At 41.7% G+C, this 16,123-nt stretch overlaps 1 protein-coding gene across 5 annotated transcripts; it reads right to left on the bottom strand.

Annotated features, from left to right (window-relative positions):
• Positions 1-179: 179 nt before the first annotated feature.
• On the bottom strand, positions 180-16,123 carry c6h21orf91 (chromosome 6 C21orf91 homolog). 5 transcript variants are annotated; one of them, XM_023832935.2, is made up of 6 exons: positions 15,897-16,123; positions 15,501-15,546; positions 14,074-14,216; positions 3,707-4,240; positions 3,543-3,605; positions 180-3,242 (listed from the first exon to the last, which is right to left on the bottom strand). In XM_023832935.2, exons 2-6 carry the CDS (start codon positions 15,524-15,526, stop codon positions 3,076-3,078), a joined length of 933 nt encoding a protein of 310 aa, XP_023688703.1. In that variant the 5' UTR covers positions 15,527-15,546; positions 15,897-16,123; the 3' UTR covers positions 180-3,075. The 5 variants fall into 5 exon arrangements, with proteins under 5 accessions (XP_023688703.1, XP_023688704.1, XP_023688702.2 ...); XM_023832936.2 differs by having other exon boundaries at positions 15,988-16,123; XM_023832934.2 differs by lacking the exon at positions 15,897-16,123 and adding an exon at positions 15,646-15,864.

Raw genomic sequence — 16,123 nt, 5'->3', positions numbered from 1 at the left:
CTACATTGTTGTACTGTATGTCATGTGTTCAAATTTGATATGATCCCACAAAATGGAAAAATGTAGTTGCAGACTACAGTACAATGAGCTTCTTGCTTGCATTTAGTTTTACCTTTGTGTAGTAGGCATTCATTTTCCACATATACACACTCATTCTATTTGCCAATCAAAACAAACTGTTAGAATAGATAAGAAAATATTTTAATTTTTTGTAAAAATACAAATCACAGGACAGGCAATTCACAAATGCAGTGAGCTGAAAGTTATTGCATTTTTCTCCATGTACGTATCACAATAAGTAGCCCACAGGGCTACACATATTTATAAATGCCAGATGTGGGTTGCAGGTGTCCCAGCACAGATAAACACACACAAACTTACTGTGAACGTACAGAAATCTGTGATAGAGCACATTTCCTGTAAGGCAGCAAGGCATCAGTTCAAACAAGTAGTCATTAGTTAAGGTAACATCTCACCGTGGGCAACCTTGAACCCAACACCTCGGATACAATGTCTAGTAAAGCATCACTCGGTTAAATCAAAAGCATGCTTGAGCTGCACACCAAAAACCAAACTAAGGTCAGATCTATTTCAGTTTGAAAAACCTTCCCTTAAAACCCCAGTAGGGGCAAATACTGCTCTTATAAAGAGAAAGAATATTTGGGGCATCCAAATAAAAGCAAAGCAGTCTTATTGCAATAGCATGGTCTGAAGGGAGAAAAACAAACAATGATTCATTACTTCTTGTGTTCCAGCAATCAGCAGTGCACAAAAAAAATATACAGTATATATATATACAGTGGTACCTCAGTTCTCGAACTTAATCCGTTCAGAACTCCACATCAAATCCTAAAAAGTTCGAGTTCTGATTGAATTTTCCCCCAAAAGAAATAATGAAAAACCAATTAATTGGTTCCCGGCCCCAAAAAAATTACACCTAAATGTGTTTTTTTAAGCATTTAAACACAAAATGAACTGGATAAAACAAGAAGAGCATATACTGTACTAAACACATCTAAGCACATTTATCAAAACACTAATGTGTAAAGTAAGAAAAATGTATCCAAACAATGTGTCCTGCCCCAATCGTCCACGCCTTCCGTGTGCCACGCCCCCTCGTTAACCCCGTGTGGAATCCCCTTGTGATCAGCTGTTTCTGGTTCTTGTCATTAGTCCTCTGTATTTCGTCTGCGTTTCAGTTTGTTTCCCCAGTCCGGTCATTGTATTGTCCGTCTGCGTTTTGCCTGCCTTACCTGTAATTAAACCCCGTATTCCCCGATACCCTGACGTCTGCGCCTTTGTCTCCGTTCCGTCCCAGCTTGGCACGACAATATTATTATAAATGTATTAATGGTTTATTATTAATATTAAAATAAGAAATCTTTATTTTTAAATGTATTTTATTATGTAATGATAATTACTGTTACTGTCTATCATTGTCTAAATGTATTTTTACTGTTTAAATACATATTCCGCTAGTGTAAACATGCACGATGCTATCACATCGAATGCGAGGCTGAGACTGAAGCTTTACCCTTTGTTTCTGCTGAGAGACGTGCCGGTGTGACTCATTTCCCCGCGCATACAAATTGTCTTAGGTTGGTTTGACTTCTGAGATTCAGATCGAGTTCTAGGCAATTTTTTTCCGAACTGGTTGGTTCGACTTAAGAAATTTGAGTTCTAATGAGTTCGAGAACTGAGGTACCACTGTATATGTATTTGGGTCCTATACACCTTGAATGGCCAGCAGGGGGCAGGCACACTTTATGTTTCACTCAAAAGCACAAAAAGATTGTCATACCAAAAACCAAAGAGCAGGAGGAGCTATGCTTCCTATTTGAAATGCATAATCATAAAAACATCAATGAACTAAAAACATCAGCTAAACCTAACACCTCAATTACTTATCACATCTGTACTATGATAATGCAACTAAAACGGACAACAAAGTTCAAACAGAAAACACCTTTTGATGAGCATGAACCAAGTCAAGACGGTAGAATCTGTGTGCCAATGACATGTAGCTGCACATCTGATCAGAATGACAGCAGAATAAAAACCAACTACAATAAATTTAAAATGATATATAGTCTATAGTGGTATGCATTTCAAATAGACTCAAAATCTTACAAACCTCACTGGCGTACAACATGGGGGTGACATTTTTAAACAGCCTATGAAATTTCACTGTGCATTTTCACACTGGCTACGTGAAAACGAAGCCACTTTTTATTCCATCAAAAGATGGCATTGTTGGCATGGTTCCCTCAGCTCCAATTAAGAACTTCCATTGCACTGATACACCTCCCTACTGCAAGTTACCACAGCAACAAGGAAACTGTCAACCGGGCGGAAACGATAAGCCAAGAGATGCAAAACCACATCCAAAAGCCAAACTGTAAACCCAGTTCAGGGGACCAAATACCATAAACCACTGCTGATGTGCTTGGTGAAAGCACTGTACTGTTACCAGAACAGAAATCTCAGAGGTGCTAAAAAGATCTGACCACAAGACAGATGTTGCATCAGAGCCACACTGCTAGCGCAATAAATAGAAAACGTCAGAATAAATACCATCAAGTGTGAATCTGGACAAAAATGTAATGGTTATAACATAAAACAGACTAAAAACGGCAAATTAATATTAAACATGTACTTCCTGTTTCGGTGTACATTTAAAGCATATTTTAAAAAAGCACAAATAGGTGTGCTCTTAAATGAGAACCACAGAATTCATTCTTGTTTCTGCATAGATGAAGCATGTTCTCTGCGGACATCTCAGATCAATGCTGAAGGTTATACATTCAGCCCTAGTCTCTGCTTGCCTCACAGATCACCTGGTTTACCCGAATCATGATTTCACCCATACATGGTAACCTTACATGCCTGCACGCGCGCGCGCACACCACACACACACACACCTATAAACCTTATCTATCCAAATGTAATAAAATAATACTTTGAAACAGAACCAGATATTTTTCTTGGGTTAAAAAAAGTGGCTGGAGCAGTCCAGTCAGGTGGTTCAGAAGCCAATGAGGTGGATGGGGTGAGACAACGTCCCAAGCCAAGCGGTCACTCCGTTGGCGTGTTGCTCGCCTTGACCCCTGCCCTGCCAACCTGCAGCCAGGGGAGCTTGCCGCAGTTCTTGAAGAGTTGCTCAATTGCAATGTGACGGACATGCAGCTCTGAGGTCAAGGAGTCCTTCTCCTGGACGGCCGTCGTCAGTTCCTCAAACACCTCTGTGGAGATGCAAGGCAAAAAAAAAAAAAGAGTCAATTACATGCAAGCAATGAGAATGCAAGTCATAAAGAGAACAGCAAACATGCCACACAGAGTTATTATAATTATTCTGCCGGGACAGCTTAAAGATTTGAACCACAATTCCTTATGCATAATTTATATCTAGTTTCACTGTGTGAAAAGATGTCCATTTTAAAGCGTCCTTGCAATAAATGAAAAGCGAAACCGGTCAGCATCTGTTCGCAAGAATGGTGTGAATTGGGGCGGATGGTCACGCGAGAGACATCTGAATTACTTACTTTGAAGTTGCAGTCGCAGCTGTCCCTTCAGCTGACAGAGCTCATCAACACTCATTCTGTTCACTGGTATGAAAGACAGAGAAAGGGTCTGTACAGTTAGCACCCAGTCCACTAAACGAGTGCTCTTAACCTATATAGAATGGAGGCACAGAAATCAAACTCACACTCTTCCTGGCTATGGCCCTGAGGCTTGCGTTGTCGAACCCCAGCTGGCTCGCTGCCCTGTTGCTGAGCCCGATGTACACCATTCTTGCCCATTGGCCACAGGCCAGCCCCGGGGTGGAACGGGGCGCCTTCATCTTCCAGGACACTCAGTCCCAGCTGTTTCGCAGAGTGACATCTGAGAATGCCCTGGGAGTGGTCCGGGACCCCTGAGGCTGCTCCCTCCTCCCAGCGGGGGGCATAGCGGGGTACATGTGAGCTTGTCCGGGGCACCAGCTTGCGGTCACCCTGCTGGCTGCAGCAAAGGAGCTGGTGCTTGACCCCACGGCGGCTTGCATCTGCCGAACCATCCTTGTTCTGAGCATATTGGATAATACGGCTTATCTTTTGGCTCAGAACATTCTTCACACCCTCATAAGTGCTGCGGGATACTTTGGTCCGGGACAACTTCTGGTTGGCGATGAGATGGTACTTCTCGAAGCAGTCTCTGTGACCACGCAGGGACTTGGAGTGTAAAAGGGCAGAGCTGGTCACACCTGCAAAAGGGAAGGACAACTGAGACTTTGATAAAGCTTTCAACTGAGACTTTTGATAAATATAGATGCACGCAAACTACAGTGTTCAAAATCCAAACAGTGAGGCCAAGCAGACATCCTGATCACTCCACAAAAGCTGCTTTAAAAGAGGATCACTTCCCCAAAACCATAAATGGAAAAACCTATTGGCACATATACCCATCCAAAAATCATGAAGAAAACATCTTAAAACTTGAACACACACAACAGTACAGCTAACGTACTTCAAAATGTCTACTGCAATGGTGCATCAGCCCACCCAGCTACCACTAATACCTCCAAGTGTTATGGGATGGTATTTGAACCAAGCCATGTTGTGCCTTCCTCCTCAGTGACCCCTTACTGCATACACAAGGGCTTATCACAGTCACCCTAGCTCAAGCTCAAAGAGGCTAGGAAAGAGTTGCAAAACTGCTAAATTGATTGCAAAACTTCAATGTTGGTTCAAAGTCTGACAAACAATATTTAACATTCCTGAAAAATTTGGGGGGAGATTCATCAACAAAGTTGGATAAATTATTCATATTTAATATTTTCCAGTTCAAAATTTTGGTGCAATATAGTTATAAAAGGATTCAACATTAGTAAAGAACTGATCTCATATTTCCTATAACAAAAACACATTGCAAGAAAAAGACAAACACGCCCACAATTCATAACAGCAGGAGCCTCCTAAGTGGTGCAGCTAAATGAAGGTGTATCTCCTACATAAGGGATTCAAGTTCAATGCCAACTGTTCCACATTAGTAATCTGTGCCTCCCTCCCCGCAGGGCCCCTGTCCTCACTTGACATAAATGAAATACGTCATTCTGGCGAGGCCTGCGGCCAGTTCAACAAGGCAGCGGATGAAAAATGAATTACTGGAGAACAAAAACGGGGCACGATGAGGTGGGAGGCTCGTGTCACCTTGCTGTGGGACAAATAAACAGGTTGTTGAAAGTTTTTAAACCCTGCAGATTGTGCCAAGGTGCTATTATCTCACTAACCTACAAGTGAGAAAAGAAGGGGGTTCGGCATTAAGAAAGCCCAACAAAGCACTGTTTGGGTAAAACCAATCTCACGACTAGATGCTTTCACATTTAGGGCAATTTCAGCAAGCGCATATGGACAAACCAGGGCATATGGAGCAAGTATGGCTCTGCCACCATAAACTGCCAGTATATGAATCAACACCATCAGATTCTTGGCAGGAATGTCACAGTACTTTTTTTTTTTTTAGAACTACCAGTTGCATACTGGAAAACACACAGAAATCAAACAGCATGATATCTTTTAATTAAAACTAATAAAATAGTGACACTGCTTCCAGCACCGCGGAGCCACAGAAGGATAAATGAGCAACAAGCTTCTGTATGGTTGGTCGCATAATGACTGTTGCCTTTAACTTCATGCTGGCAGGCACATGGCAGAACAGGAGCTTCCAGATTTCTGCCAACAGCAAAACTTCAAACAAAGGCTTTCGTCTAGTTAGCCCATGTGGGCCCCATTTCCTCTCACTGCCTGTGTTAGATTCAAAGGAAATGTATAGCTATGTTTGAGCAATTTTACAGACAAAAACTAAGAAAGCCTTGAATGGCTTCACAGACAGAATAGGCAGGAGGCTGCACAGGATGCCAAGCTGGATGTGAAACTAATTTCTGAAACACCGTGAGTCACTCAGTGATGTCAACTGACCGCACATTTGTACACTAAACTCCTTGGGGGAGGGGGAGGGATTCAGCAGGCTGACTTGCTGGAAATATCCACACCTTGCTTTTTGTTCCTATGTCACCAGGTTCAATGCATTTCCATCATCTGGGTTCACGTTAAAATAAATTTAAGAAATTTATCTAGAAAACTAGCCTAGCATTACGACAGAAAATCAGACAGGGTGACCTTGCTTTGAGCTAGACACATGATAGGATTAACTGTGCATAATAGATTGTGTAAAACAGTGAATATAAACAAAATGGTCTTCTGAAAACAAAATAGCAATCAAGGATCAATAATGATTTACATATAACTTCCATCATAACAGGTCAAAGATTTGTGCATGGATTCCACACTGATTATCCAAAAGATCCATGGAATACTATATAATTATATCTAATTTACTAGTTGCTATAAAGAGTGGAGTTAAGTCAGTTTAAGCATGGTCTTCATTCTTAACTTTCATTTGTCTAGACCTGGCCATGGGAACATCGGGGAATATATGACCCAGAACAAGCATAGGTTAGGCTGTAATTTCACTAAGAAAATCATAACCAATTTAATATTTACAATTCTGGTAAATTGTTCAGAAAGTCATTATGCCCAGCTGTGATGACATAAGGTGATCAGTAATAACTGCTGGTTAACAGCCACTCTACAGACAGCAATCAAGTCAATACCCACAGAGACTGTGGCAGGACACCGCTGACTCATTTGCCAAGTGTAACAAGATATGAAGATATTTAATTGGCCAAGATGTTCGGTATCCCTTCATACATTTGTGTGAGATCTGCCCTCCCGTCTGTACAGCAATAAGGCAATGGGTTTTTCAAACGGCAAGCACTGCAACAGTACAGACCCTTGATCTTTTTGCCCCAGTAAACTTGAGAATGATCCATTTCCACTGGAAGTGAAAGCAACCTGCTACTTCACCCACCGTCAGCAATCTTTACACAAAGTTTTGCCTGTCGTTTGGGGAAATTGTGATTTAATGGTATGAGTAGTTGAGAACCCCTTACAGCCAAAACTGTATGTGTCTGTATGATACTAATTCTGCACCATAAACAAAGTAGTCATTTACTCTCTACACTACAAATTCAGATTTTCCAAAATAACAGTTCTCCTGAGCAATGGTGTGCTAAAACAGATGTATAACTTGCAACAGCAGCTATATCTGCTAACAGCATTAGCTGTGGTCACTGGAATGCTAGAATAGAAGAGGGTTCCAATCATTTACAAAGCCTAAGCTTCTCAGCGGCAGAGTCAGCATTTCTTGATTCCTGCTGATGGGGCTCTCGGCCCAGTGCTACAGCTTGACTAGAGATGACAATATTGATGAAAACCCTCTCTGTTTACCATGAGGAGAAAAGTTCATAAACAATGTTCTAGCCACCTGTGCTAATCAAAAGACCCCAACTTTACACTGGCAGAGGCCCCAAACAGGCCCGTTTCCTGGGGTGTTCCCAGGACCATAGGTATCCCTTGAGCACACCAGCTGCTCTATACTGCTAGCACTAGTGTTCAGCAGAATTTCCACTTGTTTAGTGCCATGAAAAAACTACTCCAGAGGTGGCTGACAGCGCTCATGCATCAGTGAAGCTGGTCATTTAAAGACAGAGGAGCAAACAATACCCATGAGCCTTGACTGCAACCGAAACCATATTTGACGAGACACGAGACCACGCATTAGTAAGTTACAACTTCCTTACTCAGGAGACTGCCTATGCTTGCAAACAGCATCCAACTTTCATGTTAACGGTTCTCTTGAATGGTCTATTATTCATCTTTCCAAGAGTACCTCTTGCTGATTTTGGTGTTTGTGCCTGACTTTGAGCACTTTGGTCGTTTCTAGCAGTCAGAGGACACACAGGGAGTAAGTCTGAAAGCCACCTGCAGGGTCTTATTCCACATTCATCCTTATCAGCAGTCGTCAGCCATGATGAATGGGCTAAGCACACTGGCAGTCCAGGGAAGTGCCATCGCTTCAAAACTTTTAGTATGACTGCAATGTCAAATTACACGGGCTGAGTTTAGAGTAAGAAAGGGAAAATTCATCCATCTATTTAGAATACCTGCATGTCCTATACATAGGGAACATTCAAATGAAGGCAAATTATGTGCTAATCGTTCAATGAAATTGCAGGACAGCAGAGCAAAGTGCCAGGGTTGCTAGGGATTCTGGGTACCCTAAAGCCAGGCCAGCATGTGGCTGAGCCAACCGTGTAAGCTTCTGTTAGCTGGCATGTTAATCAAGGAGAAAGCCTAACGAGATCCTTTTGTCATGCTGGGATGAGGGGCTTAGGCGCTGGCTGGAGGGCCCGGAAACATCAAAGCCCACCACTTCCACTGGTGCTCAGCGCTCCTGTTTTATCTGCTTGGCAATTCATCTTCTGCACCTCGCCACGATTTGCAATTAGTGCCACGCACAGGCTGTTTCCCCTCCACCTTCCGACGCCAAAGGACAGATGAGGAGATTTCCATTTCAGAGCACAATCTGGGGGCTCATTAGGGAACCAGAAAGCCCGGACAATGCAGCGGCTCACAGCGACGAGAGGGTTTATGTAATGGGCACGCCAACAGAAGTGGTCCACTTTCCTTGAGTGCCCTGCTGAGCCTAAGCCTGGAGCAGCATTTCAATGGCACAGCTGTTGCAGGAAAATAACGACAGCGGAAACACCAGTCTTTGTGGTCGCTGTGCAAAAATAGCTGCTGCACTTGTAGCTGTTGACACTGACGACCCTCACCCTGAACCTGCCTTACAGCACCTTGAAGCTGAGACCAGATTAAAAGTAAACAAGTGTCCTCAGGCATGGGAGACTCTACGCGCAGGGTTCTTCAACTCTGGACCTCGATTCCAAATCCAGGCCGTGTTTTCAGTTCTCCCAGGTAGTTGTTTAATGATTACTGATTCTGATTGGTCAGAGGCTTCACACCTGACTGACAGGTAAAAGAAGGCTGGAAAACCAGCAGTGCTCGGACTTCAAGGACTGCGAGTTGAATAACCCTGCTCTACGGGCTTGTAGTCTCTCCAGAGGCACTTTTCCACGGGCATACAGAAACCGACCCGTACAAAGAAAAACTAGTTACAGCACAGTACCAGCTCACTTTGGTTTTCCATTGCAGAAGGGTCGGCTCAGTGTCATGGGACAACCATAATGTACAATTATTGTTTTTATTTTTTTACTACTGTGCTAATTTCTGCTAGCATGTCTGTGAGAATTGCTACATTATGCAAGTATCAAATGCTAGCAGAGTTAGCATTAGCTTGTGTAAATTTGTATTATAAATCCATTCCATTCAGCTGTTCTATAGTACTAGCAGTATTAGTATAGTATAGTAGTAAGAAGGAGGTTGGAAGCTTTCAAGATCCAAGTTGTTGGGAATGCATCAAAAAACATTGTGATGTGCAATACTTAATAATGAATATATAGAATATACGCTTTTCCCTTCAAATTATTCAAGTGCAGAACACTGGTATTTTACTGCATTTTGACCAATCAGATGGTGGTGATGCAATCAGCTTGGTTTGGACACGCTTTTGGCCCTACTAGTAAGCAAAGCCATGTCAGTGTGGTTACGCCTCAAGACATCCCTCACTTAGAGGTGTGCTTGGGCACCGAGACAGACTGTACTGCTGCTCTGCATCTGGGCTAGAGGTTGAAGAAATGAGTTTAAGCATACAGCTGACTGGGGTGAGATGGCTGTTCGAGGACATCAAAGCTTCAACGTCTGACCACTGAGACTTAACAATATTAAATGAGAGAGCAAGAGAAAATCACTGGGAGAAGCACATGCAGTCAACAAGAATCAGTAGTGCTGGGACATGCAATATCTTAAGCTACAACCCTACACGGTCCAGCAGAGAAACGGCCTTCTAGCGTCCTTCAAACACTGAGCTTACTACCAAGTATGTCTAACCTGCACTCTGTCCAGGGAATCTGACAAGCTTTCCTTTATGCATGATATAGCAAAGCAACAGGCAAGAGATGAATCCTTTTTTTCCCGCCAACTTGTCTCCAATAATTACAGCCTTCCATGACATCCCTGTGGTGTAGGGGAGAAGAGGCTGGAGCTGGGTCAGGAGTGCGAGACAACAGAGGGGCTCTGCCTCCCAATGTTTCTGCAACACGCGAGTCTCCTCCTCCTATTGCACAACACTCCTCTCCTCCGCATCTTGCCACACAGATGACAGTTCATCAGGAAGAAATGGCCCCTGCACAACATGCCAACCTTCTACTGCAAGACTAGCTTCATAAATTTTCAGCATGCAATCTTCTGCCAGCAGGATTTGTGTAAAAGGTCTTGAGCTTCTACGAGATCTTTAAAACACCCTCTTTGTTGCTAGATACTGAGACCCATAAAAAAGTCTGACTAACGGTCAAGCTGTTTGCAAATATGAATATGGTGCTAATTTAATCCTAGGGGGATTTCCCTTCCTGCCAAATTGGCATTAATTGCATGCAGAAAACACTTTGAAATGCATTTCTCCCTGACAGGGTATCAACAGAATCAGGAATCAGATGTTACATGTTGCAGCTCACTATAATCAAGGGGAAAATGGTACCCTGCCAGATTACAGGCTATGTAGCCAATGGCATGTCTGCAAGTGACCTAAAGAATCAAACTACAATTACAACACAGAGACCATATGGCGACCTTAGAAGGATTCCCTCAGAACATTAGCCTTCTGTGGCGAAGAGGCCCATAGAAAGTAAGGAAGTGGTTTGGATAGCCTCTGTGAGGCTGTCAGGAAAACCAGGAAAAAGCAGCTCTTTTCAACGCACATTCTATCATTCTGTAGAGTCTTAAGCACATGCAGCAACCATTTTATCACACTGAGGGGAGATTCTACTTCGGAATAATTAGCCATTACACCTTGACAAAAATTGAAATAATTTTTAACTGTGCATAGGATGTGTTATTTTCCATCCAACAATGTATTTACTATGTAGCAAAACAATTGTCCTCATTTCTGCACCATCGATTAGCTATTGCCTAGCTGGGTAGAAAACACGATACTTAAGAAATGAGTGTGTCCTGATTAGGGATGCTCCTTTTGACCGTTTAACCGTTAACCAAAATAATTAATTTTGACTGAATATTACTATCAGTTAAACGGTTTAAAATGTTTTTATATATATTTTAATTATTAGTAGTAGTATGAAGTTTTGTGGCATCTCAGCTGAAGATCGCTTTTCACGTTCTAAATACACTGGGTTTGAATCGGCGACTGTGATTACAGGCACACAGGCTTAGCCCACTGAGCCATGAACACAGGTACGAGCTTTGCTGCTGAAAATGGAAACATTGGCGCAAAGCTTCAGCGGCAGAGACGTATCCGTGTGCTATATTGTAGCCGATCGGCGTAAACACTACCCAGACATGTGCTCTTGTTTTATTTCGGTTACAATGGGCGTATTCACATATTTCTTTATCCAATACTAACTGTCGGATTATCATGTTGTTATCATGCGAATAGCGCAATTTGCAAGTGGGAAGGCGATCAGAGCTGCTTCGAGACGCAGACGCTTAAGTCAGTCACTCTTGTTCTTTCTATTCGTATCACGAAGCTATAAAAATATATTTAGTTTCTACCTATATATATATATATATATATATATATATATATATATATATATATATATATATATATATATATATATATATATATATATATATATATATATATATATATATATATATATATTTGAAAAGTAGACCGTCCAAGGTTTCTGAGGGTGTTTTTTAAATGTGTATATGATAAAACCTCGCAGAGTTATTTAAATGGTTTGGCGAAATTTCTGTCAGATCCCGCCGGCGGGACCGCCGACCCCAGAGGAATTTAATATTCTAATCTAATCAGTTAACGGTTAATGTTCGGTTAACGAACGGCGGTTGTCGGTTGGGAAAATTAATCGAAATGAGCATCCCTAGTCCTGATCTAACCTGGCTGTGTGTACAGGAAGTCTCCAGGTGACGACTGAGATCAGCTCCCATCTTTAAGTCAAATTTGTAGATAAGTCTGAATAATAATAATAATAATAATAATAATAAGTGTTGATCAAAATTAATAATAAAACTACACACAGTACTGTACCACGAGTTGACACACTGCTGAACCAAGCAATGTTTTCACGAGCAGTGCATGTATTCATTATGAGTGATTGTGTTTAATTTTTGTAAATATAATGGGTTTTTTGGCAGCCCATTCGCAAGTATGAGTTGTCCGTATGTCAGAGGTTCTTAACCCAGGGACTGCCTGCACTCAAAGCACCAGAAGCCCTATGTTATACACGGGCTATTTTAAAAGCTGCCATGCGTCACGTTTTTATACAGCAACATACACTTGAAAAGCAATCTGCAGCACGTCTGCTATTTAAGTTCTTCTTCCTAAAAAAAATCCCACTTGCCCCTGTCATGGTACGTCAAGCATGGTTGACCGTTGGGTCTTTTGGATCAAAGAATCCCTCAGCCCCACCCTGCCAAAGTGAAATGTGTGTTTAAAAGAAGTTACCAAAATGTATAACACAAATTAAGATTAACAAACATAAAATGCCCTCTACTGTGGGCCACAGAACTCCACTGGCATCTCCCCTCCTGTTTATATAGGCACTTTGCCACCACTGGAACCTTTTTGAGGAACCAAAAACATTTAAGAACCAGGAACTTCTGTCACGTTCCCACCACAGGAACCTGTTGTAGTTGCTCTGAGGTAGTTCTTAAAGCTATTTTTAGTCCTTACTCTGGAGTAGGCACTTTTTGCTTGACCAAGAACTACTGGGTGGGGCTGACTGGTTGACCACAAATGCCGGCGCTAACTTGGAAGTTATGTGGAAGTGCGGAGAGAAAGATGGAAGCAGTGGCGCAAAAAAATTAGCATAAGGAATTATTCTTCTCTCACAGTTTCATTAAATGCATTATCTTTTTTGCATTCATCTCCATATTTCTACCTAAACTCTACTAAAATCACTAGTACGGGCAGTGAAACTTGTCAGACCTTATTAGCAGAAAAATTATTTTTATTAAGATTATAAATTATAAATATGTTGTGGGCCGTATAAATAAAATATAAATAAAATGCAATTTCTCCTGAACTTTCAGACCAAATCCGTGTGATTTTTCAACTTATGAGCTTTTTGAGTCTCCCATGCTTATTTAGCATAAAGGTCACAGTTCCTGTTGTGCAGTGGGAAAGCGACACGTAAAAGTGGCCAGGAACTACAAAAGGACCCACTTGAGATGGCCCAGCAACCAGGTTCCTGAACTTGGAAAAGTGCCAAATGACTTAAATGGACACTGGGGTGAAAACCTTAACCAAAGCGGCCCAGTATGAGCTACCCTATAGACCTCCATAGCTCGATAACTGCATGTGAATTTACAGCAAACCACACACTCAGAGTGCACCCGGAAATGCACCACCGGAAATCACACTAGCACAAAACGACACCTACCGAAACGCCAGTAACCCAGTCACGGGTGAAGAGAAACCTTCACTCCCCATGTTTCAGATGATACGACAGTTAGATTAGCTGGGCCCCATCTGCATTTTTTATAAACTGACTTCTGAGACTGTGTGGAAGTCACTGGCAAAACGGTGAGGCCGGGCAGAGACATGGAGAGCAGAATGATGAGGCAGACGGACCAGACAGGAAGCAAGACACAAGCTCGTGACAAGAAGGTACTCATCAACACACTGCCTCATTACTTTGCGGGCTCCTTCATGAGGAAACAGGGAAGAAAAAAAGTACTAAGCCCTGTCAGAATCCACAAGATGAAACATGTTCACTGCCTGTTTAGACTAAAAGACAAGAAAATCAAAGAAACTCCTCGAATAAGCCAAGTTAACTGTATTACCTGTGCATGACTTAGAAAATGAGCACCAGAGTACCAAAAACCAAACCAGAGCAAACTATGCCATGAATATACCTTGAATTAGTCTTAAAAGCACTAAATGACTATGCTCAGGGGTTGTTTGCAAATGAGAAAAACAGTTAAGACGTTTAGAAAATTCCACAGGAAACCATGTGGACACAACGTTTCTGACTGTGTGCTGGGAGAAGTTTTTAATTGCATCATCATGTCATTCCCTCCATCTTACTCTTACCTTCAATGCTCAACTCAAAACAAATGTGGCAGAAGGACAGTGTCCCTGTGTCCGTCTCCAGCTTGCAGACGCTGCAGATAAGGTCATCGTTCAGGTCAATGTTCACAAACTGCTCCCCTTCATTCATGGTGTATGTCTGGAAACTGAGAAAAACAAGTTGAAGAATATTAATGCGTGAAGAAACAGATTACACAGTAAGGATAACCTGCACCAAATTTAAGTTGCCCAGTCTCTGGTTCATATAAATACACCAAAAAAATAAATGAAATATACCAGTAGCAAATTGTCCCATGAACAGCCCTCATGGGTAAATCATAATCAATATGTGGTTTCTTAAAAATAATGTCATTATTTAGCTGTACATCAGATATGGTAAATACCAAACAGAATACAATATAGGGCACATAATTCACTATATTTGTAGTTCATTGCGTTCACCTTGAATTGTGTAAATCACAAGGTCAAAAACCAATCCTTTACTACAGTAGTTTGACAATGAAAGACTGAATTACTAAGCCTGTATAAGACCACAAAAATTGTACATTACTCCTGCAGACAGTTATGAAATTCATGTGCTTATACAGCAGATATTGGAAAGAATAACACCAGTCAGGAAGGAAAATCCTTTGCCACTAGTAAATCTCTTAAATGCAGAGGGGAGACACCACAACTACTATAAAAGATTTTTACTGTGGATTATGGTAGACAAGTGACATCTCTTTAAAAGAAAAACAAAATCACTGTAACCCCCCCCCAAACAAAAAAAAAAAAAACCTCTTCCATCAATGTACATTTTCATTTATGTTGGCTGAGACACAAATAAGCACTGCTTCATACTGATATTCGGTGTGATATGTTTTTGGTTTTACTCATTTGTACTGTTGTACAGTTAGACATTTTACTGGCACAATTCAGGCTATGCACTTTGTCTACCTGATATATAGTCAAGCAACCAGATGCAGCAAACGATTAGTCTGTATGTGGAGGGGAACCCTTAATTCATAGGTTTTAGTTAAGCATCCTACAATCCCACATGCTCTAATACCATCATGTCCTCCTTTGTGTGTGTATAGCCTCCACAAAACGGACCTGCTGAAGCTCAACTCTCAAATGGGGCCGGCTTAATAAACAATAACCAGACCATATTATCCCAGCGATGACTACTGCTGACTACTCGTACCCCAGTAAATTAAAGTATGCCTGCCAAACATCACTGCTATTTTCTCACGTTTTACAACAAAGCGTAATCGGATATTCTGATACCTTTACACCGCCGAGGTCGGACATAAAAAGCAGTGGTGAAGGTGCTCCCAAACGTCTCGTAAAAATGAACACCACCAAGACCAAGAACAGCAAAGGAGACTATTCCTGCAGTACATCTGCATTTCTAATTTTATCTTAAGTTACTCATCCGGGAAACAACGTACTTCGCTGGTTTTCCAACTTCTTCCATCTGTGGATGTTTCTCAGTAGCTGTTAATAACGAGAAGCCAATACTAATCTTAATAAACAATTAACCCAATAAAATTAGCTACACATTGCTACAATATTTGTAAAAGATAATCAGCTTACCGAACATACAACAGTAAATTCCCCAAATAGTTCGTCTCAACAGCATCACCGAGTCAAACGAACCAGTTAGCTCGCAGGACACAACACGAAGTTTTTCATCACAAATAATCCAGCGCATATGTTTTAACTTTGCTTTTTTTGGTTCTTTTTCAGTCAAGATAGCTGCGACCCAAATTCGGAATACATATTTGCTATCCGGCTGACAGGATTTGTTATAAGAGTTATTAAATGACTTCTCAAAATAGCTTTACCTGGACCGAGTGGCCGAACCGCAGCGAGTCAGGCAGGAAGCCCCAATATGTGGTTATAAAACGGACAAAAAATGTAAAATAACTAATTTACCTTCTATAAGGCGAGGGCAACCTAATTTAGCGACCACAGAGCTTGAAGTCTGCCGTTATGGGTAGTCCCAGCTCGCGAGCTTTAGCCGCGAGCAGAAGGACCGTCGTTGCTGAGCTAAGCTAACGCAACGCGCCAA

This window comes from Paramormyrops kingsleyae, chromosome 6, assembly GCF_048594095.1.
Source record: "Paramormyrops kingsleyae isolate MSU_618 chromosome 6, PKINGS_0.4, whole genome shotgun sequence".
Lineage (NCBI taxonomy): Eukaryota > Metazoa > Chordata > Actinopteri > Osteoglossiformes > Mormyridae > Paramormyrops > Paramormyrops kingsleyae.
This window is presented reverse-complemented; position numbering and strand designations above follow the sequence as displayed.